The sequence below is a fragment of the Barbus barbus genome (genome assembly GCF_936440315.1).
Source record: "Barbus barbus genome assembly, chromosome: 8".
Classification (NCBI taxonomy): Eukaryota; Metazoa; Chordata; class Actinopteri; order Cypriniformes; family Cyprinidae; genus Barbus; species Barbus barbus.
The window spans coordinates 20375862-20401730 of record NC_136736.1 but is presented as its reverse complement, the minus strand read 5'-3'; the positions used below and the strand labels follow the sequence as shown (position 1 = coordinate 20401730).

General features: G+C 38.5%; 1 protein-coding gene across 1 annotated transcript in view; it reads right to left on the bottom strand.

Annotated features, from left to right (window-relative positions):
• The window catches only part of LOC306874081 (F-box/WD repeat-containing protein 7), a 153406-nt gene that overhangs the window by 81405 nt on the left and 46132 nt on the right, over positions 1-25869 (bottom strand). Inside the window, exon 3 of the mRNA XM_079423818.1 lies at positions 1815-2558. Within this exon, the coding sequence (XP_079279944.1) occupies positions 1815-2489 (675 nt within the window). The 5' untranslated portion in view covers positions 2490-2558. The remainder of the gene's footprint in view (positions 1-1814; positions 2559-25869) is intronic.

The following is a 25869-nucleotide window of genomic DNA, read 5'->3' as shown; positions in this document are numbered from 1 at the left end:
ACGAATCAACCAGCTTGACCACATCCCTGCTAGACAGGCAACTCAATAGGTTTTGTGGTTTAAAAAAAATATATATATTCACATCCTTTTGAAAAGGCACACTCCACACATCACTGTTCTGTGAACCTCAGTCCTGCTGTGGCTGCCTCAATCAGATAAACACTGTGTTCTCATCCAAAACACACAGCGGCTTCAAAAGGAGGATGAGACGCTCTCCACACACAGATGTGATAAGATGTTCTCTGGAGATTCACTCACCAGTAACAGTGCGACCTTCTTCATACTGCGATTCCCCATGGCAGCTCAGAGAGATTCAGCTCAGTCACAGACAGAAACGGTAAAAGACTTGCAGATCGTCTTCTGTCAGTGCGTTGACAAGGGTGTCGACATCATGAGGATGAGGAGGGTCTGTGCGCTCTTGCATTCCCTCCCCTCGCTCTTCTCCATCTCCGCTCATTTGTATTTCCTCTTTGCTCAAAAACAGACCCAATCTTTCTCTTCTGATTCAAGCTGACCATTTGGCTAGCCAAAACACACACACACACACACTACTGGTGTGAACGTCTATGGCCTCTGATGTTTAAATTTAGTGATCCACCACTGTGGCTGATAAACCTAGGTCATATAATTCAGAGCCAATTATTTTGGTTGGCTGAAGAGTCAAGTCGGTATGTCAGCGACACTCCATCTGACCAACCTGGGTTTAAAGGCCACTTCCGTCTGACACCATCAACATCAAATGCATATCCATACAGATAAAGAATGTGATGTATTGTTTATACTTACAAACTGTAAGCATACATGATCAACCAGTCCAGTTAAATAAAGCTCAAAGGCTTTCCATTTGAAGTCAATGAAAAGTAATAACAGGCATCTTGCAGCATAATACAAGCCTGCTGTTTGAATCCTCAGACAAGGACAGGCCCAGACCAGATCTGCAAACTCTTTCCACACAAAATCCCAAAGAAAATACACAATTTGTGCGCAGCAGATGATTTTTGGAATGACATGAGTGAATTACAACATTTTTATTTTTAGGTAACCATTTATTTAACTCAGGTGTCCTCAAATAGAAGACTAATAATTTATTAAAATAATAAAAAAGTTAAATTAAAATAAATTAAAAGGCCTGCACAATTTAAAATAAAATAAAAATAGAAAACTGTAAATGCGATTATCAAAGTAAAAGTCTTTGTAAATGTAATGCGTGTCAGGATCAATTTTTCACATGCACAAAACTTCTAACATTTTTCAAAAATAAGTTTCAGCACTTTTTGTAATGTCAGAATTGTAAATATATGTTGAAATACTAACTTAAAATCTCAAGGGGGTACTTTAAGAAAATGTTGTTAAAAGGTGTCCAGCTGAAAAAACAAACAAACAAAAAGAAAAAAGTCCTGCTTTAACTTAAAGAGCTTCCATCATCCAAGTGATCATAGAATGTCAGAAATTTTGTTTTAAATAAATCCAGATATTCCTGAACACATTCAATGCATGCCAATATTTTCCATTTTATCAAACCAACCTTTATTTGAAAGAATATTCCTCGCAATAAATCAGGTACGTAATGTCTGGTCTATGACACAGTTGTAGCTTTCCTTAATCACTCGATAAAATCAAGTCTTGGTCTCAAAAGATGACTGTTTATCTGATGTAAAGCCAAAAATGGCCAGTAGAGGGAGACAAACACCATGATTGCACAAGCCCATTAAACTTCTGCCCATATAAACACTAGTCACTGCATTATACTTAATCAGAAGAATAATTCCAGTTGGACTTTAAAAACCCGATGATAGTTAAATTTAGTCGCTTACCTTATTCTTGCAGACAGAGGGTGAGCTTTGGTGTTGTCGTCCAGAGGACTGGTCCGTGTTATCATTAAGGTCCGACACACTGGTCCTGAGAGAGGGAGAGTGGAGGCCTTCCTCTCCTTCCTCCTCATCTTCAGCCTCCTCCTCCTCCTCTTCCCTCCCACTCTCTTCTGAATGCTCAAACTCATCGCTATCCTGGTCCATTTCCTCCTCGCCATCCTCCTCATCCTCTGGCCGGTCGTCGTCTTCCTCTGAGCGAAGTCCAACCCCGACCTGCCCTTCCCTTCCGGCGTTATTATTCTCCTCCTCCTCATTCTCCTCCTCTTCCTCGCAATGCCGTCTATGCCGCCGACGCTGCTCCTGCTGCCACATCCACTGGGCGCCCTTCTCGGCTCCGTTCACCTCGTTCCTCCGTCCTTCCTCCACCGGCTCACCTCTGGAAGGCCATGGCTCCTCCTCTGCCTCCCTTGGCCGCTCTCGTCCACCCTCTTCCTCCTCGTCCGGTTCTCTTCTCTGTTGCTGCGCCTCCTGCTCCTGCTCCTCCAGCACCCGATTCATGTGCTCCACCTGGGGCTGAGGTGTGCGGCCGGAGGTGCTGTTACCTGCCCCCGCTGCCCCAGGCCTCTGCTGCTGGGCCGCCCTGCTGCCGCTGCCCCCCGACAGCAGATCCTGGTTCATTTCCAAAAGCCAGCTTGCTACCTCCTGCACCTTCGCTAGGCTGTCTGAGGAGGACAAAGACTTGGCATTCTGAAAGAGATCGAGACAGGAAGTATAGGTGGATGGTAACAACAACAACAACAAAAAAAGGCAATAAAAAGCATGTACATGGGCTGGTTGTGTAAAAAAAGAAAATCATTCTCCTGTTTGCATTCAGAGTGTGCAACTCATTCTTTTATTCATGCCTGTGAAATAAAACAATGAACATTTGCATCTAAGCTGGGAAAGACGCATTATAAGCATCCCTCAAACAATGGTCAACTCTCCTACACTAGGATTGGCCTGGGAACCACAGCAACAGTATCACTTCAACACATGCAAACAAACATTTCATTGCTGCTGCCTGTTCTGTTTTCAAGTTTCTGTTTTTACTGTTGCATTTCAGTTCTACCATTTTAACCAAAATCCTCTTTATTTTTAGCTAAATTCTAAAATCTAGATTCTAAAGCACATGAAAATAAAATACACGTTTGTGTTGTAAAAATACAGAAATACACTACCATTCAAAATACTGGAGTCAGGAGGTTTTTTTTTTTTTTTTTTTTAAAGAAACAAATTTTCAACAAAGATACATTAAATTGAAAAGAGACAGACCACTAGATTTCTATTTCAAACAAATGCTGTTTTCAAAACTCTCTTCCCTTAAAAAAAAAAAAAAAGGTTTTGACAGATTCCACAAAAATATTAAGGATCACAACCGTTTATAACACTAATAAGAAATGTTTCTTAAGCACCAAATCAGAATATTAGAATCATTAGTCAGACCATACTGCTGAAAATTCAGCTTTGCCATTACAGGAACAAGTTAAGTTACAAAAAAAATTCAAAGTTTTTCCACGATATTCAAATTTGTTTAGATGTACCTGTATATTATCACAATTTTAAATTGTATTTTAATCCATTTTAAAATTGTGATAATATACAGGTCAAGTCAGCAGTCTTCCCCATTATTGTGGTTTAAAAGAACAAAAGATATCCTGAATTTATACTGTAGAGATGGTCGTTTAATGAAACTCAAATATAAATATTCTAATATATTGAGATACTGGATTTTGACACTCATGAGCTGTAAGCTCGAATCATCAAAATTAATAAAAAATAAAAAAACTTTTGAAATGTCTTTACATGTTATGAATGTAAAATACATATGAAAGTTTCACTTTTTGAAATAAGTTACAAATTTGGTGGGCATAATTCAAAAACACCTTTAATCTTCTTAAAGACTCCAAACATTTTTGTATTTCATCTCATATTCAAGCAGAACACGCTTTTACACTATACAGTACAGCTATTTCAGACCAATCTCATTTCACCGTTGGGAGCAAGCTGTCTTGTGTAACACCGATTCACTATTCAACTGCAGCACCAGATTCACTATTCAAGTAGAATTCTGACTATTGAAACTCCAATGACTGTTACAATAGAACAAATACAGTCACTGACAACCACATCCAGCCAGCAGGGGGCATCACTGCCAAATAAGTGCAGTACATGAATAAGGGGTTTAGCTTCCAGACACATACCACAGGTCTGCAGCAGGATGTACACAATAATATCATGTTACCTTGAGGATGCCCCACCAGTGAGAGTGAGGTTGGCACATTAGCCCTGTACTGCAATATCACTCTTAGCTGATGTAAAATATGCTGCTTTTTTAGCACCATTTGATTTAAGACTAGTGAAATTTCAGTAAGACAAGTTTAAAAAAAATAAAAAGACAATGCCAGCAGAGGAAGATCCTATAAACCTTTAAATTAAACCTTGTGCTTACTTCACAGAGACAGAAGCCAGTAAAAACGTTAGATAACAGTGTGAGTGAAAGCAGGGATGAGCTGTGTAATCCAATCAGGAGCGCGAGAGCAAGTTAGTTTGATAGAGACCCGATTAAAGCCCGGCTCACACTGTGCGATTTTGGCCACGATTTGTTCGTCTGAGACAAATTTTGAAAATCCTAAAAGATTCCTATAATCCTAGGCTAAAATCGGTTGTCTAGATCGCTGGTTTGACATGTTCACCGACAGCCGATTAATGGCCGTTGCGATCATTTTTTTCCTCCGATTAAATTCTGTCAGTGTCAGAAGATTTCAGACATTTTCCTCAAGTTTCCTACAGTGTGACATCTCCTACGACGACCGTCAAACCAAGAACCAATAGGAGCACTGAACTTGATGACGCAATTAGCGCGACAACTTCAAACCATTCATTATTTGTAAAAACAATATATGTACAAAGTAAAGTTTACTTAAAGTTTATTTATTAAGGGGCAGGATGTTTAAACTCGAATAACAAAATTACCTCAAGTTCGCTCTGTAGAACTGAAAGTCCATAAAGTCCTCTTTTGCCCAGCCATGACTTGCTCCACACACGTCGTCTTTTTCGTTTTTTTTTAACATCAAGGCATGTAATTAATAAAACTAACGCTACACGTTACTGTGCTGTTGTTTGCTAGCTACCATTATAGCGAGAGAACGCGGGTCATGTATTGATGACGTAAAACTCCGGACAAGTCTTCTTGAGTACGTCCGTTTTTATCGCATCTTGACTGTCGTACAGTCTGACATTAAGACAACTGAGATCCTACAGTCTGACATGGGGATCATGTTCGTACAGTGTGACAAGCAACAATCGCAAAAGACTTTTAAAAATCGCACAGTGTGAGCCCGGCTTAAGATAATGGAGCGTGCACACAGATGGGCAGAGATGGTAAGTGATGAAAGACTGATTGCACATGTTGTTGTGTGAGCATAAAATACAAAAGAAAAATACACAAGAAAAATAGCTACAAAATACCGCTACTTTTTGACAAGACTCAACACCATGCAGAAGCTACCTGTAAATTGAAAGATGACAAACTAAATTCTCAGTGTTTTTGTAACAAGTCTGAACAAGTGGCCTGGTTCTTGTTTATAATCTAAAAGTTTATTTAAAAAAAATGCAATTACTTTTGCTTATTCACAGACATTTTAGTATTTTTGAGAAATAAATTATTGGGGGGAGGGGGGGTGCAATTCTTAAGGCCTGTTCAGACCAAGGAAGATAACCATAACTAGTTAACTAGGGGAAGTCGTGGCCTAATGGTTAGAGAGTCGGACTCGTAATCGAAAGGTTGCGGGTTCGAGTCCCCGGCCGGCAGGGATTGTAGGTGGGGGGAGTGAATGTACAGCGCTCTCTCCACCCTCAATACCACGACTGAGGAGCCCTTGAGCAAGGCACCGAACCCCCAATTGCTCCCCGGGCGCCCACATGGCTGCCCACGGCTCCGGGTGTGTGTTCACGGTGTGTGTGTGTGTGTGTGTGCATTTGTTCACTACTCACTGCTGTGTGTGTGCACTTGGATGGGTTAAACGCAGAGCACCAATTTCGAGTATGGGTCACCATACTTGACAATACGTCACGACTTTTTTTTTTTATTTCAACTAAAAAAAAAAAAAAAAAAAAAAAATCTACACATCAACTATACCAATTCATTGGAATAACTTTCAGAATGTTTTTTTTTTCCCTCCCCAGCTGATGAAAAAAAAAAAAAAAAGAGACTCCACCCAACTTTAAAGCGCTTGACCATTTAAAGTGATGATATACTGTATATGTAGTGCGCACTTATAAACAACGCTGGACACTGATATAGTCATTGCTATCTTTATAGGCGAATTATTGTTCCTTAAATGCCCTCAGCTGTCTGTTGCCAAATTAGGAGAATTTCAGGTTTAAAAAAATATGCCAATCAGAAATTCTAAACAACTCGTTCAAAAAGTGTTGTCTTGTACATTTTTGACTAAAATGAACAAGCTCAGAAGACATATTTAGGAATCTGACAATACTGATTACACTGATCAATTGGTCAAGTCAGGCACTACTAAAATCGCCATAAAATATTAGCAAGAAACATTTAATATATAATTATCTACTGATAACCATGAATGATTTTTAATATAGCAACAACATGCTTTATGAGTCCAAATGCTGTAGTTACATCATCTACCACCAGGGGCTAACAGAACTATGATACCCTGCAAACTTAGTACCTCTTCTTTAATGCAAACATCCAGCAGTACTACCATATCCCATCATCTATTCAAGCATTTGGATCTATGCATTTACTCCTCTCCAATGTCTGGATTAAGGTCTAATCACAGAAAATACATGAAGCCAGAGATCTCAGAGCAATTTATTTAAAACTGTTTAAAGCATCTGATTAGATGAGCTTTTTGATTACTGAATCGTTTGCTTTATAACACGGAAGATGAGAGCACAATCAGCCGAGATCCAATTGGAAAATAATTATATGGTGATGAACTTCAAATAGACATTTCAGTTTCCCTTCCTATACAGAGGCTGAACAAGGTGAGCTCTAGAAGAAAACCTGTGCAATCTCTGGAGATGAAACTGAAATTTGGTTAGTTCATTAGCATGCTCAAAAACAATTACTTCGCAAAGAGTTAGATGCATCTCTCAATGCAAACACAAAGCGGATGTGCCTGGTGAAGTGGGCCGTTTTGTTTCTGGAAGGTACTGGACTGCCTGTTAGTATTCATGTCCTGCATGCTGGTCTATCTGTGCAACTGCATTAGACTCGGAACACAATTAGTGCTGTTAGACCACACAACTGAACTAGTGTGTGATCACGTGACAGTACTGCAATCTAACTGGCAACACACACACAATTATATTAAGCCTCATTTGCATTGAGAGCGAGACTGTTAAAGTGTATGAAAACTACCTTAACAGTAATTTGGTTTAGTACGCTTCACAGATGCTGCTTGCATCTCATCTCGCCATAGGTTTCTGCATTTTTTTGAGGACAGATGAGCAAGTCTATGTTCTGTAAAGTGGGGTCCTGAAGGTCAGAAGTTCCAGAGACATGTTTAATGACTAGTTGGAGTCTCAGTAAGAAATGATCAGAATGAAGAAAGATGACAGGGTCCTCATTTTTGGCCTGATGTGTGAGATACTGATTTATTTTATGCACTTAAATTAAAAATGAAATTCATACACACAGAATGACTTGAACATACCTCCTCAGTTAAACATGTTTTTAATGTATGGATTAAAATTCATTTAGATTTTTTTTTTTTTTTTGTGGGGAGCTTAAAGTAAAAAATAAAGAAGATATATAATAAAGCATTATATATATATGTTTTAGCTAATGAACAAAAACATTGAGAGCCAATCAAAATCAATCTGTGCGGGTGGAGAGGAAAAAAGGAAATATAGCAGTACCACTGAAGACCCTGAAAGTGTCATGGTTAATGTGTTTATTAAAATATCAGATAATCAGATTTTGACAGCAGAAGGGTAATTTAGAATATAAAATCCCATGTGGTGCAACTCTGCAAAAGCTTAATATTTATGAATTTCGAATTCACTGGGGGAATAAAAAAAAAAAAAAAAAAATGCATGTAAACTTAAGAATTAAATAAGTAGGCTATTTACACGTATTCAACATGCAAGGAAAATTTTACCTTTTGATTATATCATATACCGCATGACATTTTCTTAAAAATAGTATAAATGTTTATCATAAATATTAAGCCATATGAAACCAACATGAACAAAGGACTACATTTCTAAGAACTTGGCACACGTGTTTTGAACTTTTTGTTTTTTCTCTTTTCTTTATTGTTGACACTCTCATTTGTCATTGGCCCTCAAATCACTTGGGAAAACATCTGAATCATTCAGGCTGGGTATTTCACCACCACAAAATAACTCAAAGTGCCTGTTTTGAATTGAGCTGTAAGTGTACTCCAAGGGAACTAGAGAAACAAGAGTTGAAGCAAACAAGTCTATCACAAATTCATCAAATTCTTGCATCAAAAGCCAACAAAACGGCTTCAAAATGAACCAAAAACCAACATGACTAATGAATACAGCAGAGTTTATGCGATGACACAGGAAAAACTCCAGGTTTATAATAGCATTGCTTTCCAGACATGCGCTCTGATATGGAAGGCATTGCCTTAAGAGAAGCATTTGGCTTGGCTCCCGGGAAATGCGGCCAACCTGGCGTAGCCGAGCACTCTGATAAGAGTGAGGTGCATCATTTATTTAGTTATTACCACTGTGTACACTTCAGCAACAGGTCATTTATCAACATCTAAAAGGTGCTGAGAGGAAGGTGAAACCAAAATGGGTTTTGGCACATCCTCTCAGAGAGAACGTTAGCAAAGGAGGTGAAGGGGAGGAGGAGAGAATAGTGGTATTATTGGTTTTACGATGTCATTTCCTACAAAGCTGCCAGACTGTCATCTCATCTTGGAATACCTCAGTTACAGGAAACATTACGAACGAACAGGAAAATTAAGAAAAGAGAGGGTTATTTTTATTAACCTCAGCGGTACCTGGATGGGTCTTTATGATAAGAACCAAGCTAAATAAAGGGAAAACCCATCACCTGGTTTTGCAAATTACTCATTCATACAGAACTGCTCCAATTCTTTTTGTTCCATTAGCAGCAGAATAAGACAAAATGACCCATTTGGTATATACGCGAGTACAAAGATGAACAAAAATTTGGGTAAACATGTGGAAGCAAGTGCTGGAAAACAGATCTCCCGCTGAAAAAAAAACCTTCATTCAGTGCTTCTAATGGGTTGTAGTTTAGTTTCAGCAAGAATGGGAGACTGTTAGAGAAAAATGGTTTGGAGGAACAGACAGTTTCTTCGACCTTGAGTGGCCAGGCAGAACTGGCTGAAGACTCTCCCCCTTTCCACCAGCAGGAACCAGGTGCTAGTTCAGAGCCAGTGCTATAGCCGGTTCTTAGTTGGTTCAACTGGCGAGCGCTTTAAGAACCAGTTGCTTTTCCACAAGCTAGAGAGCCAAGACAGAGCCAGGTCTTACGTCACTGAATACGTTTCATGTTTCGGTTCACTAGTGCGACCGCGGTACCGCCAACAGACTTGTTCGAGATGCATCGGCGCCACGCAGACTGATCGATCGATCGCCACACAACACACTAAAACACAGCGAGAGCGATCCAAAAGCATAAAGAGCCGTCTGCTTTCCAGTCGCTCCCGCAGCACCCCGATGCCTCGCACCGAACGGTCCACGCAGCGCCGATCCATCCCGAACAAGCCTAAACAATCTATCAACAATTGCGGACGTTGCGTTCATGGCTTTGCGAACCTACATCGGCATCCAAACACAGCGAATCCAACGTGTTCGTGTTTAGCTGCTATTTCAAATATGGCGGTCAAAAGTTTCTGTTCATCTTGTTGGTCACGGTAACCCCGCCCCCAGTCCCTGACACAAGCGGTTCTTCCTTCTAGCCCAGCAGTGTTTTGCTGCTACTTACGAATCGCTTTTCCTGTTTCGGAGCTGGTGCTTTGGGTGTCGAAAGACAAAGAACCAGTTTGAAACTTGTCTCTGGCTCCGAACCAGCACTGGAACTGCCTTGGTGGAAAAGGGGTAAGTTATTAAGACATCTAAACAATCCATCGACTATCCAAGAAATCACTATGAGCTTCACACTGGAAAACTTCAATAAATCTCCATAATTATCTTACGCAGAAACCATACACCCTGGCATTAAAGAGATTTCTGTTACAAGTTACTGTAGTATGTTTATTAAGAAAAGAAGAGATGAAAAGGAGGAAGTAGGAAGGAATAGTTACAGAGTGAAATATGAGGCAGATCAATCATCCTGTGTTTATGTAATGACCATGTGTACTTGGCTGATCAAGATTTTCCCCGAGTTCAACTATGCATACTTCCCGACTATAGGTAGAGTGAAAAACAGTTACAATTTTAGACATGAATAAAAAAAAAAAATAAAGTAACCTAAAGGTACCCACATGACTTGACTACTCGCTCCGAGATTCTGAAGTGTGCAACCAATTACACTTTACTAATGACCCCACTGCAGAGGAGTTGTGAATGGCAGTGAAGCAACGCAACTGATGCACTTAACCACATAATAATGACAACATGATTGATGTTCTACGTCCGGATTGCCTTCATAATACACATATTCATACAAACATAATGGTCATGAAGTATGGTCATAACAGTATGCATTTCTGCCCAGCAGCGACTTGCTTTCTAGATAATGCACTGCCACTGAAAACCACATATGGTTTGACCAGGGAGGTAGATGGGGAAAAAGGAACAAGGAAGTAGGAAGGGAAAAGGAAATAAGAAATAAGTAGGAATGTAGTACAAGTAGGTAGTAAGGAAAAAAGGAGGAGGAAAGTAGGAAGTAAGGAAGGAAAGGGGAAGAGAAAGTAGAAAAGAAATCGGTAGGAATCCAGTAAGGACCAGGAAAGTGTGAAGTAGGTAATGGGAAGGAAGAGAAAAGGGAAAAGGAATTAGGACATAAGTTGGAATGTAATATGGAAGGACAGAAAAATGAAGTAGGAAAAAGTAGGAAAAAAAAAAAAAAAGGAAAAGGAAAGAGGAAGCACATAAGCAAAACCAAACAATGATAAAAATGATTAATGAACCAAAAGCAATGGTCAAATCTGTTCTTTCAGTTAATTAAACACCAGCTGTCATCTCTAGTACTTAGCTGGCTTAAGCTGGTATTTCAGACGTCACCTTAGTGCCACTAGTTTGTTGTCTTTCATCATTTCATTTGACTTGAACAGTTAAAGATTTTAACTTCACAGGTTAATACCAGAGACCTTTTCACACACAAATGCGCTATTCTTTAGTCTGTGTCTTCCATCTCACCTCCAGGCATTATAGAGGAGTAAACTCAGCTAAACGACAGAGACACGGACAGGTGTAAACGCAGCTCTACTGTGGTAGAATGACTCACGGCCCTGAGGTGAAGTAGTCCTCATTCACAAAATAAGGACAAGGTCAAAAGCTTCTGGCTGGCAAAACGGCTATCTGCAGCAGTGATGTGACTGCTTGTAGGATTTTAGTGACGACAGCTGAGTGAAATCAGAATGAACTGCTAGTGCATGTTTTCCATTAATGCAAGACATATGACCATATCAGTTATTGGTCGACAGTGAATTTTCTCTCTTTTTTTAAATTGATTTATTTTTATCAGATGATTATATAAACCATTGCATGGCTATTATTATAAGAGCAACTGATTTACAGCTCATCAACCCAAACATAAAAAGTCTAACATTTGCATTTAGGTCTCCACCAAATTTCAATATTGGTGCATACTTAATGTTTTCTAAAGCTTTTCTCCTCTTCCCATCCAAGTAATTTTAGGTTTCCCGAGAGCAGTGATTTTACAGTCAGCAGAAAAAGCTCTGAGACACACAAAGTAAGCATTATTAAGAAGGAAGGACGCCATTCACAGCAACAAAGGAATTCAGTGCAAAAATAAATTTGTTTGTGTCCCACAGGCAATGTGTGCATGTTCACCTCGGCTCAGACTGGTATCAAAAATGAGCTGCCAGCTCCTGAAAATTTAATTTGTAAATCATAGAGAAAGTAACAAGTGTCATAGGATTTATCAGTAAATTGAGTAATATAAAAAATGGGGGGGGGGGTACCAATTAGGCCTATATTTAAATAAATACGTTGGCATAAAGTGTTATTATTATTACCTCCTTTTCTGTCTAATAGTCAATAAATCTACATTAACTGGAGTAACAGCTGCAGATGCAGAGATGCAGTGTCAAAAATGTTGTTTGAAAGCAGGTTTATTTAAATGAGCAGATTGATCATCATTAAAACCAGCTCCGTGACAGGCTTTTTAGTTCACTTAAACTTAAATGTTGCAAGAGTTGCTAAAAAGTTAGTGAATTAATTGTAAACGTATTAAATCCAAATCAATTTCACTTGTTTTAACCAAGCTGCTTTGTGGTTCTCAGTGACATTATGGTACCATATCACCATGTGAATTTGAATTGTGAATTGTTGTGGTTGTTTGTCAATATTGCTGTAAAATTCACTCCACACTTCAGGATGTCAATGAGAACACAACAGGTTCGAGCTTGCGAAAAAAGACACTGTTTGACATCATATTTCATGTGTTTGTTTTATTTTTAGTACTGTCAATTATATTTCGCAGCCAATATTTTGGCACAGCCTCCCATGCCTCCTTCCAAAACTCCACTAGTAATAAGCAATGAGCTGCAGATAAAAACTTGAGAGATTTGAAGCAGTCCCTGAAGTGCTCCTGTCTCTCAGTGCTGGGTTTAATCGCCAAATCAATTCTCTGTTCAGCTAAGACATGCACTCTAATGCAATGCACAATTCAAACTGACCCATACAACAACAAAAATATTTACAACTAGCTGGCACTTACAATGCAAGTTGAAGAAGCCTATATTATAGGTTTAAAATATAAAAATATTACCTATACATCTGAAACATCCAAGACAGCCTTGAAGACCCACAATTGAACACCCTCCCACATGGAGGATTTTTTTTTACTTTTAAAATGTCTGTTCAGCTGAGTGCAACATTAGATGTTCTGGTCTCACCTACATATAGCTTGTTAACTCGCTTGAGCATTCCTTTCCACATTTTTGCACAGGCAAAAAACAGATAGTGATATTGATTAAACGCTTACGCCAGTCACTTAGCCAAAAAGCCTGAGTCTAAAGCCAGGCCTTCTTTGCATTTAAGTACTTGGGCAATATGTGTCCAGCCAGCAAGCATGTGCTATTGTGGATGTGTCTGTATGGCTTTGGCAGACCGTAGCACCAAGCTCTGACATCTCTGAACAAAAGACACAGATGTGCGGTTGAAGTACTGCTAAGGCCCACTCTATGCCGGCTCTGTCAGGATTGAAACACAAGCCTTCGTACTATTGATAATCCAGAGTACCTCTCCAACAGAACAGGCAGACAGCCAAGCAGACAGAAATCTGTTTCACAGAACATGCTGGCGTTGGATCAACTCAATAGCTACAAGGATTTTCATAAAACTATTTCACTTGGCATTTACTGATATCGAAGGAACTAAATAAGGGATAGATGGCGAGAACAAACTAGTGGGAGTCATGTGGTTGCAAAAAAGTGCATCAGACTACAAGTACCAAAGTCATTAAAGAATGCATCAAACTGAAATTGGAGTACTGTGGCATTTAGCCCATGTTAGCAAATCAAGTCATGTTAGTGTACTTCAAAAAGTTGATTCAAATTCACACTTAGCAGATATTTAAAAATTTACAGCAATTCTCTTCGGGGAAAACAGACCAAAAATATTTATGAAACATTTTCATCCAATCAAACAGCATCTAGCTTGTAATCAAAGAACAGGATACGTCATTATTTTTGGTTTGTTTACCAGAAGACTACATTAGAAGTGAATTGTGTCACCGTTTAGTAGTACACAAGGATACAGATGACTTTAAAGGGGTCATGATTACCTAAAACTTCCTAAAGTGTGTGTCCAGTGATGAAATCTGCATGCTCGTGAATAATCATTAATCATAAAGTGTAGACGCAATGTAAATAAGAGATACATTGTGCAGTGTATAGAGTGTGTCATGGATTTAAACAGAACTTTGTAAGATTGTGACAAACTAAGATGAGTGACACCTTAATGATTTTAAAATAAGTCAAAATAGATAAAGGTTAGCACACCCTCACTAATTTCAGAAGCATCTCAGTGATTTGATTCTGGAACTGGGGCTGTTCTGAACAACTCATGTCTGTCCACCAATCACAAGAGTGACACTGCTGCTAAATAAAGATGTAGAGTAAAGCTCAAACTGTTGTTCTCTCAGAAGATGTAACGCATGATGCATGGCTGAAGTTTAAATGTTGTGCCTGAGCGACTGAAAGATAAAAGTTTTAGTTTGTTCTTCACATTTCACAACAAACTGCTTTGTGAATTAATTCTAAACATACTGCCAGTTTTTTTTTTATATATTTTGTTGAAAGATACATTAGTGCCAACCATTTTGTGCCCAGAGGCAGCACAGGAAAGGACATTTATTTTTAATCTTACGGTGTGTTTATAATAAACGTCAACCCAGCATTTAACACTATGAAGACACCAAGCATATTAAGTGTTGCCAAAAAAATAAGTACATACCTGGATCAGAAATGTTTGCTTCAGCAGAATATTTTTGTGAGAGTTGAATATATTTTACTATAGTTTGTTACAGTTGCTATTTTTAATTGTTGTCTTAAGAAATTTGTTAACAGCAATTTGTATATATAGATATTTGGTTATGTCTGTATTGCATTTGTAGTTGATTAACCTTAAATGACTTGAGCTTAAACGTATACAGCTCTATCACAGCAGACAGAACTTGCTATCTCGAGTATCGAAACACAACATACTGCAAAGGAGGGAGTGGATAAGGTGCACTGAAGTCAGGCAAACACAGCAGTGGATGTTTACTTGCGTTTCATAAAGTGAAAATTAGGTAAATAGTGATTTGTTTACAAATATTGGGCCTTTTGGGAGCATAAAAAAAAATATATAAAAATCTTCAAGACTTCTTTCAGAAGCATGGCAATTATTTGTACACCGGCTCAAAAGAAACACCCACGAAACAGAAATTTGAGAAACAAATTTTAAATTAAACTTTAAGACTTTAGTTCATCTTTGCAACACACAAAGACATTTTTAATGAAACCTGGGTGATTTATGTCCCTCCATTCAAAGTCTATTCCATCAAATATGGTCAGCCTGAAGCTCAAACGTGATTGCTTGATGTGCATCACCAATGAGATTTGTTTTCGCATGTCACGCAAGTATATTTGAGTTTGTTTACCATAATTGATGTGCTCTATTTGTGCACCAATATAGAGACACAAATATCTCAAGTTTCATTAAAGACGTCTTCATTTGTGTTTCGATAATGAGCGAAAGTTTTCTGGGTTTGGAACAAAAACCATTTTAATCTTTGGTTGAACCAACTATTTTTTTAGGTGTTTTTTTTTTTTGTTTGGAGAGACAAACTAGTAAAAAATTATGAAAACAAGTGTTTTTGTGCGAGAGACAGCATGCAAACTCATGTCAAATGACCCGACTTCAGACTGACAGACAAGTGACAAAAGCACACTCGATTTAGCTATTAAATTTGCCTATAGTGTCACAATCACAACAGGGCTCAGAGCATGAACAAAACTTCCTGCCAGGTAAGCAATTGGTTTTATCATGATGTTCTGTGTTAATATGCGATATTAAAGAGGATGCTAATCTATGTAATTATACTTTTTCAGCAGTCACAGGAAGCAATAGCAATAGCATTCAGCCTGGTAAGTCTATAAATACAAGACTAATGTCTCCTTTTTGCCCTTGAGTCTCTGTTTCTTTGAGGAAGGTATTAATCAATACCAGAGCTATGAAAGGATTCAGATCAGTTTGAAAAGAGGTAACCCAACCCTTCAAGACGAGGCTTACCCAGGATGAGGGAGCATCGTCTCACTCAGAGAGAGAAAACCACTACCTGCCTACATAGCAATCAGAAAGCCACAGAGAGGAAGACAAATAGCATGAAAGTGAATAGTCCTCTCTGCCTTTCCTTTCCTTTTATATGGTACCAAGGCTTAAAATATGCACACTACACTTCTAAAAAGTTAATTACTTTAATAATAAATGTTGGATCAAATGTCTGAAAGTGGGAATAACACATTTTTCCCTGAAAAATTAAATGATTGTCCCCTATTGTAGAAGAGAGACCAAATAACTGATGTCAAAACAAGTTAATCTTGCAATACCTACTCCATTTTCCATTTTCTCAAAATTGAGAATTATATAAGAGTAGCAGCAAAAGCTTTTTTCCCTTCATAGCATTTTATCTCATTTGCTGGGCATAAATATTTTCCCAAGATGCACCAGATCAATCTTGTGCAAAGTGAGCAGCCCAGAGCTTTTTCAGAGCCGGAGTTTTTCAAGACTGACAGTACGAGCAAATTGTTCTGTTCAAAACTCTCTTTAAAAGCAGAAATTCAGCTGCAGACAGCCTTTAACAGATGTCCATTAAGAATGCATGTCAGTTCAAAGACAGCTCTACGGTTGTCACGGTAGCAAGACAGCCATTAAATCACCTGGTTCCATTACAAAATCAATTACTGCAGTGTGCTTGCATGGTCTCTCCAGTCCCTCTAATGGCCAAATAACAAAGGAGACACTACTGCAAGGTCAGTGCTGCTGTGCTGATCCAGACAAACTGAAATCTTCATCAAGAGACTGCTAACAGCTCCTTAAAATGTACATTGTTCTGAACAAAGAGCTAATTAGAACTGTGATGCAACCCACAAATGGACCAACTGACCATGTTTACTAAAACTGTTGGCCTTTTTGACCTTAGTCTGGTTTGACTAATGAAAGCAAGGCTGTAAATGATAAACATATGGGGTGTTCAGGCAGTGGACTCGAATGTCTAAGGTCACCTCAAATTCTCTCACCATTTGTTTCCACTAGAAAGTTTTTAGAATGACAAATGTGTCACTGAAACCATCAACACCAAAAGTACAGAACAAAACAACACATTAAACAGACAAGCACATCTATCCTCAAAGCTTTGTTGATTTCAAATATAGTGTCTACCCTATCCTTAGCTTCGGAAACTAATCTACAACAAGACAGAAATCCAAAAACGTGTAGAAATCAAGTTCTTATAGCAAATTTCAAACATTTCTGCTACACCACTACAAATTTTGGTTTTAGCTGGAGGTTACCTTGTGCTGAGGTGGGCAGCCAGTAGCCAGGCGCTGCAGGTGCTCAGAAGTGTGGTTGCAGGACAGCAGGTCCGAGCAACAAGCAGAGCGGCCAAGCCTCTTCATCAGTGATGAGATGATGCTGCAGCCACAGCCGCACATTGACTTGCTCATCAGAAACCAAAAAAACGTTGAAAGAGAAGACTAATGACTCAAGCCCAAGTGAAAGAGAGGTTCTAAGCAATCAGCGGCCCTCACTTTGAAGGAGCGTGCTGTCAGCTTAAGTTACAAACTGGGAGCAGAGTCACAAGTGGTTGCGTCAAAAGAGCGATTTCCAGTTCCAGGAGGAAAACTGCCATGGAAAGTAAAGTTTTGTCAGAGCCAAGGATGCCACAGGTCCACAGACTCTCTCGTCAGGTGTTCCTGGGAAATCTAATCAGTTGAGAAGACAACCCTGTGAGAGTTCAACCGAGGACACAGTTTTCCAGATCAAGTCTTCCACCCTTCAGTCAGTTCAGGGTGAAGATACCTGTGTGGCTCCTGAAAGTGCTGAAAGCTTGGTCATGCCTGTAATGCAGAGCCTGAAGATGCAGCAAATCCTGCAGGTGGGTGATGATCCTCAGATGGCTCCGGCACAGGTAGTCAGAGAGTATCTCTCTCAAACAGGCCAAGCTTACCCTCCCTGCACTTCCCTCAATTGCTTGTGATGAAGCTGCATCTCTTCCTTCTCTCTCCCACCCCCTCCCTCGCTCTGACACAGCCCGCTCTTCCGAGCATCTCGGTGAACAGCAGCTCTGGAAGCCCCTCCCTCCGTCTCTCCTCCTCACAATAATCTCGACAGCAGGACTGCCTCCAGTTACAAACCAGTGTCTGGATTTGTAGTTTAATACGGTTATAGTGTGTTCAGAATAACACAACCACAGGACTACTTGTATTTCTACAGTGTGCAGGATTTGTATTGTATTAGTAGATGTGCAGTGTACCCATCAAGCATACCCCTTTGTGGAATGTTATATCTAACAATGCAACGTCCTCGTCTTTTCATTTTTTGTGTGACGAATATACCAGAAGTGTGGACCAAAATGTGACCATGCTTGCCATCAGATATAGTTTGAAAATCTATTTTTAAAAACAAATTAAAATATACAGCACATATTCCATTAAGTATTTTCATTCCACATAAGGCCATAGTTATATTATAATGCTAACCTTCCTAACAATTGTTTCTAAACCAAATTGACAATAATGTATTTAGATCCCATGCCAAGCAAGTTCACAATTTTGTCACCTACTGTTGGCAGGGATACAAAAGAGTGGGTCTATCAAACATATAAATGATGATTTCAATAAGAAATTACTTAAACTACGAATAAAGTTACTTTACAGCAAAAGGTCAAGTAAAGAGAGATCAGCATCAACATCTTGCTGGAGGCATGATTACTCAGCCTATTTGGAAAACTGGGGACGAAAAAACAGATAACGGTGCAGACCGGCTGGAGGCAGTTCAGAGGCAAACCATCTTGAGCCCAAATGCATCATGACAGTCCGTCTCCATCCTAACCTTATCTCTCAAAGTGTTGAGCTCCCTCACCTAATCTCACGCATCTAACCCGATTAGTGAAAAGACCGGGCTCCCTTAGGCCTTGTGGGAGATATGCAAATCGGCTGACTCATCAGCGAATAATATGACAGATGATAAAGAGATTCCACTGTAGGGATCACCCCATTGGCTGATGGAATGGAGGGGGAAGATATTGCAAGGTGCAGTGGTGTCTCAGAGGTGGGCAAAATATGAAGCGCCAGGCAACCAGCCAGCAAACTAAAAATAGGCAAGTATAATCAGGACGAATCACATTTCATCGTCAATATCAAAAAGGGCACTTGTCTTACAGGTATCTATGATGATAGGATCAAATATTTAAGACCCTTAATATTCAAACAGAACCTGTCCTATGAATGAACACAACAGCTGCATTTTGCAAAGTGACCCGACACAGTCTTGAACTCTAACTGCCACCTTAGACAAGTCTGTACTGGTTCTGTTGGAAAATGTGTTGAATCATGATTCGATTTTTCAGTCCATGCCAGCTGCTTCCACGACAAGATGTAGTCACTGCAAGAGACTTTCCGTTCAGGAAGTCAGGTACAATCAGCCAAGCGTGCAGAGGACATGCATGGACGTCCGCGGCTCCAGTAGCCTGGAAATGAACTGCAGTTATCGCTTCTAGGTGCAAACAACTTCCACAGTACATTTCACATTTAGGAGTGTATTTTTTTGTTTGTTTTTTTAGAGAAAGCTCAGCGCTAATGGATTGGGTGAATAAGTTGTCACTTTATTAAACTCGAATAGGCCTTAAAATAGTTCTCTTTCTTACCACCCATTTCCCTTCTTTCAAACACCTGCTAGACTTGCTTACTCCTCCAAAATGGGGTTCTGAAGTAAAACTCCTCACTGACAGAAACATGGGGCTTCACTATAAGAAGTCTTGACATTGTGATTCATTACACACTGTGTATTCTCTCTGGAATCTTTAGCCCTGTTGCCAGAGTAAATAGACCAAATCAACAAAGCCCAGCAACGCAGACAGAAACTCATTCTCCCAACCTTGACACAATCAGAGATAAAACAAAAAGAGAAAAAAAGTCTCAACAGTGGGGTTTCATCTGGCTGGCATAATGATATCAAAAGGCATGCAGCATCCAGCACCATTTTTTATAGAACAATGCAATAATCTCAAAGCCTGAACCTACAAAACAGAGTGGTAACATTTTAAATTAGAAACAATATTTAAAATATATGCAAAGGGTTTGATACAAGTTAAGCTGTAACAACAGAATCTCCAACATGCTGTCAATTGCCACAGAAAATAATTGGAAAAACTTCTAATGCACTTAAATTGGAAGTCAATGGGGAAAAGGGGTTTAAAAGCCGAAAAGTGCAGCTTTTACAATAATTCTTCCATACAAAATTGTGTTATTTGAGCTGTTAAGATGTCTAAATTGTCCTTTAAGTGCTTCTTAAAAAGACTGATGTCAAGTTATACATTACCAATGCAATTCCAGTGGGTGGAGTTTGCTCCGTGTAAACAGTATTTAATGGATAGTTATGACAAGTACCATTCTAGTACCCCTGAACGTACAGGTATTTCAAGCAAGTTTCTACATTTACTGTCTTTACATGGTAATTGAATATAACCTTGCTCAAAGTTAGTCAGAAATTCTATTCTCATTTTGACAAATCATTACACCTCTGCAATGCCTGCTTCAAGGACTTTCTTTGTAAGTACATAAATGTTGTTGTTCTACAAACTGAAAGAAGATTTTAAATGACTATCTGTATTTTCTAATTTGCTGCATGCCACAGATGCTTTACATAATGTACTTAAGTTGTATTAACTACAAACATTCTTTTAAGACTTCCTGGAGGATTTTGGGTATCTAAAGAAGAGAGACTCAAACATGCTAGAAACAATAGTGGAGTATCAATCAGTAAATTTGCGGTGATACCAAGTCACCGATACTGCAACACTAAGAATGGCCAATATCGATACCAATCACAATATTTAATGTGTGAAGTCCTGACTGCTTGACAATAACTCATCCTTTAGTAGCAGTTATGTTGTGCTTGGGCTTGGCGAGTGTTTATTAGAGTAGTGTGCAGTTAAATTAAAATAAAAAAAATATTAAAAAGATTGGTTCTGAATTTAAGCGGGACAGGCCAATCACCAATTACAGGATCGAGACAAATATTTGCCAATGAAAAATGGTTGATGGATCGATGCACCTCTAAGAAAAAGTCAACTTTAAATTTAAACTTTAAATACAGCATGACTACAATCTAAATGCATGCTATCACTCTTAAAAATAAAGGTGCTTCAAGATGCCATAGAAGAAACTTTTTGTCTAAATGGTTCCATAGAGAACCTTTAACATCTGAAGAACCTTTCTGTTTCACAAAAGGTTCTTTGTGGTGAAAGAAGGTTCTTCAGATTATAAAAAGGTAAGAAACGCATGGTTCTTTAAAGAACCTTTGATTGAATGGTTCTTTGTAGAACCAAAAATGGTTCTTCTATGGCATCGCTTGAAGAACCTTTTGAAGCACCTTTATTTTTAAGAGTGTAGATCTTATTGTGAATATGCATGTGATTTTTAATATTTATCAAAATGACTGGATCTTCTGGTGAAAATGGCAGACTTCCCTCTGGCAACGTATACAAGACTTCTCTAATCATTTAAGGTTGGTTGCACCAATAATGATTAAGCTTAAATCTAGATTAAATCAAGGTTTATCCAATAATTCGGTTGCACCAATCTTTAAACCTCGTTTAAAAATAAGCAAGTTTACATTAAACCATCATTTAGATTTTATTTTATATTTAAGATTTATGCCCGTTGTGGAGCCGTAACTCATTCGTCACGTATTTAGGTGTCCGACAAAAAATAATATTTGTAGCATTTAACAGCAGTGGTGATAATGAGGTGAGCGCCAGCCAGCCAGCGCTGCCGTGCCTCTCATTTCTCTTAAAGAAAATTCATCGTAGACGGAGGTTTTAAAATCGCAGGTTAAGATTCTAATAGTTTGTTAATCTGTGTTTAAAATAATGTGGTGCAACAACTTAATTTAAAATTAAACCCATATCAAAAAATCCTTGATTAGCTCTAAACTTTGCTTAATTTAATCCTTGTTGGTGCAACCCACCCTTAGCCAACTTCAACTCTGCCCCTGCAAATTCATGTTTATCTGCATCCACTTTTGAGTACAACTTCCCAAACCTCAAAATCCAAATCAATCATTAATGCTAAGAAACAAAGTCCTTGCTCTGCATTTGTTCTTTTTAGATTATCTGTTACACACAATACAGAAGAAAAAGACCTGCTACTGTTTTAACACGACTTACAAAATTACTCTTTTAGTTCCAGATTAACAGTTTAAAGCCATGATGGCAAATAGTTTGTCTGCAGAAGGACTGAGAAAAGAGGTGAAAGATCATGCTGTGTTCGGTGTACATTATTTATGAATATTGTTTTTCATTGTGTCAGCTCCCTGCTTTCACATCGATCCGGTGAGATCCAAGGTCTGAGAGTGTGGATTTCACTGAGAGACAGACAGAGAGGGACAGGAAGAGACATTCAGATTACTCTATAAACAAGTAAAAAGAAAGGTGAAAGGAGTTCGATGACAGGATAAAATGTGACAGAAGAAAGGTAGTTAAAAAAGCAAATGGGACACTTAAGAAAAAAAAAAGGGATCTACAGTAAATTACTATTTGAGTTTTACACTTTCTGGTGAAAATTTGTTAGGGTGTTCTGAGTTGTTGCTAGTTTGTTCTTTATTGACTCAAATCAAAAGTGCCCAACCCATAAACATGGCTTGTGTCCTACCTTTATTGTAATGCAAGTCTATGCAATTTGGATGCCATGCCTCTCAAAGTAACAGTTCACTCAATTTAATTTCTGTCATATATTCACCCTAAAGTCACTCCAATCTTAATGATAAAATCACAAAATATCATATTTTGAAGAATGTTGTAACCATACAGTAAAAAAAAAAAAGACAATTTTCCATACCTCCTTACTGAAAAAAGTATGATGTGAGTTTTGCACCAATGCTAAACAAGAAAAAGGGCTTAAAGTATGCGTAAATAATAACGAAAATAAGTCAAATAAAAATACAATATAATATTTGACTACACCATTTATTTATATATTCTTACTAAATCTTGCTACTAAAGCATTTGCTAATAGTTCCACATCAAGTCATAAGATGAAGCAACCAGACAGTTTATTTCTAGTTCTTTGATCAAGTATTAAACCAAAAGGCTGTCAGGAGTAGAAATACAAACAACAAAGGATCATTTGGTTAGAATCATATCAGCAAACCCAGACAGAAGGTAGCAACCGCTCCTGAAACATCAAACCATTGTTTTACCTACACAATGTTTATTGTTCCAGGTAAGAGTTATCAATTTCCTGTAATCAGGAATGCAGCAGTGCCAGACTATTGGCGAAGAAAAGCTGTAGACCATTTGCAGAGGCAACTGGCCAGATAAAAGTTGTTAGATGATTTTACATTCACAGACAACCACTTCAAATGACCTTTAGACAAATATGGCTAGTGTGCTGAATATGAAGGAAAAAGTCTTTAATAAAACAGACACGCAAGGTCAATTTAAGACAGACACCCCTTGATTTTCAAATAACCTGTAGGGTTTTTTAATAAATCCTGAATATCGATGTGAATTGAACAACACAGCAGAGGAAAAGGCTGTACATGGACAAATTGACAGTTATTGGTACGCTGCAGGGTTAGTCTAAAATAGGTACAAGCCATGATCATCGACTAATTGGCTGTTAAATGACTAGCTGAGCAAGACCTATTAGTCCTGCCTCTATTATGCCTATTGAGGTTAACTAAGTCAGTGGTGCTAGTATGCAGAGTAAATGGTGAAAATATACAGACAGTGTCAATTATTTGGACAATAAACTGTCCCAGGAATAATTGCAATAAACAATATTAAATGTCACTTTAAGACCATTATACATCAATGATACACATTTTCAGAGAGCAATGAATTTTTTATTCTTATAGGAGACCTATTATGCCTCTTTTTACAATATGTCTCAGGTGTCCCCCAGAATGTATCTGTGAAGTTTCAGCTCAAAACCCCCAAAGATAATTTATTTTTTCATTTATTATATCCTCAAACATCTGTTTGGTTTTGATTAACATGTCTGGTTTTGATTATGACAATCACAGTGAAAACGTGTTTTTTACCATATTAGTTTAAGCTTCCGATACTCTGTTTTCTGAGTGCACACACATCCAAAGCATGCACACAGAAAGCGTCTTTCATGTCTTATTGCGCTTAAACTGTCAAATACGAGCAAGTTTGTTAAAAACACACGGGTTACAAAAACAGTCGGTTATGTCTGAAGGTAAACAGCTGAGAAAGAAATTGCATGTTTATATTAGATATGTGTGGCAGCAGCGTAATATACAGTAAATAAATCAATAAATCCACTGCTCTTTTGTGTCCTCTGAGGCTAGGACTCTAAATAGTGTTCTGTGCTGGTCAATGCAACCAAAGACAGAACAGTTAGCATGCTTTGCTCAAACTTTCGCCACTGCGTTAGAACTGGTATACCGTTGTCGATTACGGAAAAAAATGGTGGCGCCATGGGTGGAAACTTGCAGATTAAGGGGCGGTAATATTATAATAAGATCCCCTCTCTACGTCATGGGTGGGAGCAAAATCTGAGCAGCCCGTTTTTTACTGGGTTTTTTTCACATTTTTTGGGTTGGTAGATGCTCCGGGGACCTGATTATAGCACTTAAACATGGAAAGAGTGAGATTTTTATGATGTGTCATCTTTAAGAATATGCAAACATTGGAACTTATATACATGGCCTGAATAAATAAAACTACAAATGGGGTACATCAATATTAAAGTACTTTAAAGTGATAGTAATGAATGATCATAAAATGATCACAAAACAATGTTTAAATCATAAAACAATGTTTTAGTGACTGGGACAGCATGTTGTTATGAGAAGAGTGTATCCACAACAAAAGTGAAATATTCTGATTAGCACGTAATTCCGTTTACCATTTCTAGATTAAATTCCATTTCTTAAAAGGAGTGTTCCTAATCGCAGTTTGTTACCGGTATAAAAGACACCTGTCCACAGAAGCAATCAATCAATCAATCAATCAATCAGATTCCAAACTCTCCACCATGGCCAAGACCAAAGAGCTGTCCAAGGATGTCAGAGACAAGATTGTAGACCTACCCAAGGCTGGAATGGTCTACAAGACTATCGCCAAGCAGCTGACAACAGTTGATGTGATTATTCACAAATGGAAGAAACACAAAATAATGTCGGACAGGGCTCCATGCAAGATCTCACCTCGTGGAGGTTCAATGATCATGAGAACAGTGAGGAATCAGCCCAGAACTACACAGGAGGATCTTGTCAATGATCTAAAGGCAGCTGGGACCATAGTCACCAAGAAAATAAAAGTGTTGTGGTCAGATGAGACCAAAAACCAGCTCTTTGGCATCAACTCAACTTTTGGCATCAACTCAATGCTCCATATGACCCCAAGGAACACCATCCCCACCGTCAAACATGGAGGTGGAAACATTATGCTTTGGGGGTGTTTTTCTGCTAAGGGGACAGGACAACTGCACCGCATCAAAGGGACGATGGACGAGGCCATGTACCGTCAGGGCCAGGACATTGAAAATGGGTCGTGGATGGGTATTCCAGCATGACAATGTCCCAAAACACTCGGCCAAGGCAACAAAGGAATGGCTCAAGAAGAAGCACATTAAGGTCCTGGAGTGGCCTAGCCAGTCTCCAAACCTTAATCCCATAGAAACTCTGTGGAGGGAGCTGAAGGTTCGAGTTGCTAAACGTCAGCCTCAAAACCAATCAATTGAATCCATTTACAACTTTTTTGAAATGCGTTTTTCTGTATTTTTTTGTTGTTATTCTGTCTCTCACTGTTAAAATAAACCTATCATTAAAATCATAGACTGATCATTCCTTTGTCAGTGGGCAAACGTACAAAATCAGCAGGGGATTAAATAATTATTTCCCCACTGTAAATACACACACATGCATGTATAGATTTAAGAAAAATGTTATGTTTATATATTAACTATATAATATAAATATATATACGCATGCAAATATTTTCAAAATATACTGTGTGTGTGTGTGTATTTATATATACACACATTAACAGTACACACATTATGTAAACAAACTTATTTTTGGATGCGATTAATCACGATTAATCATT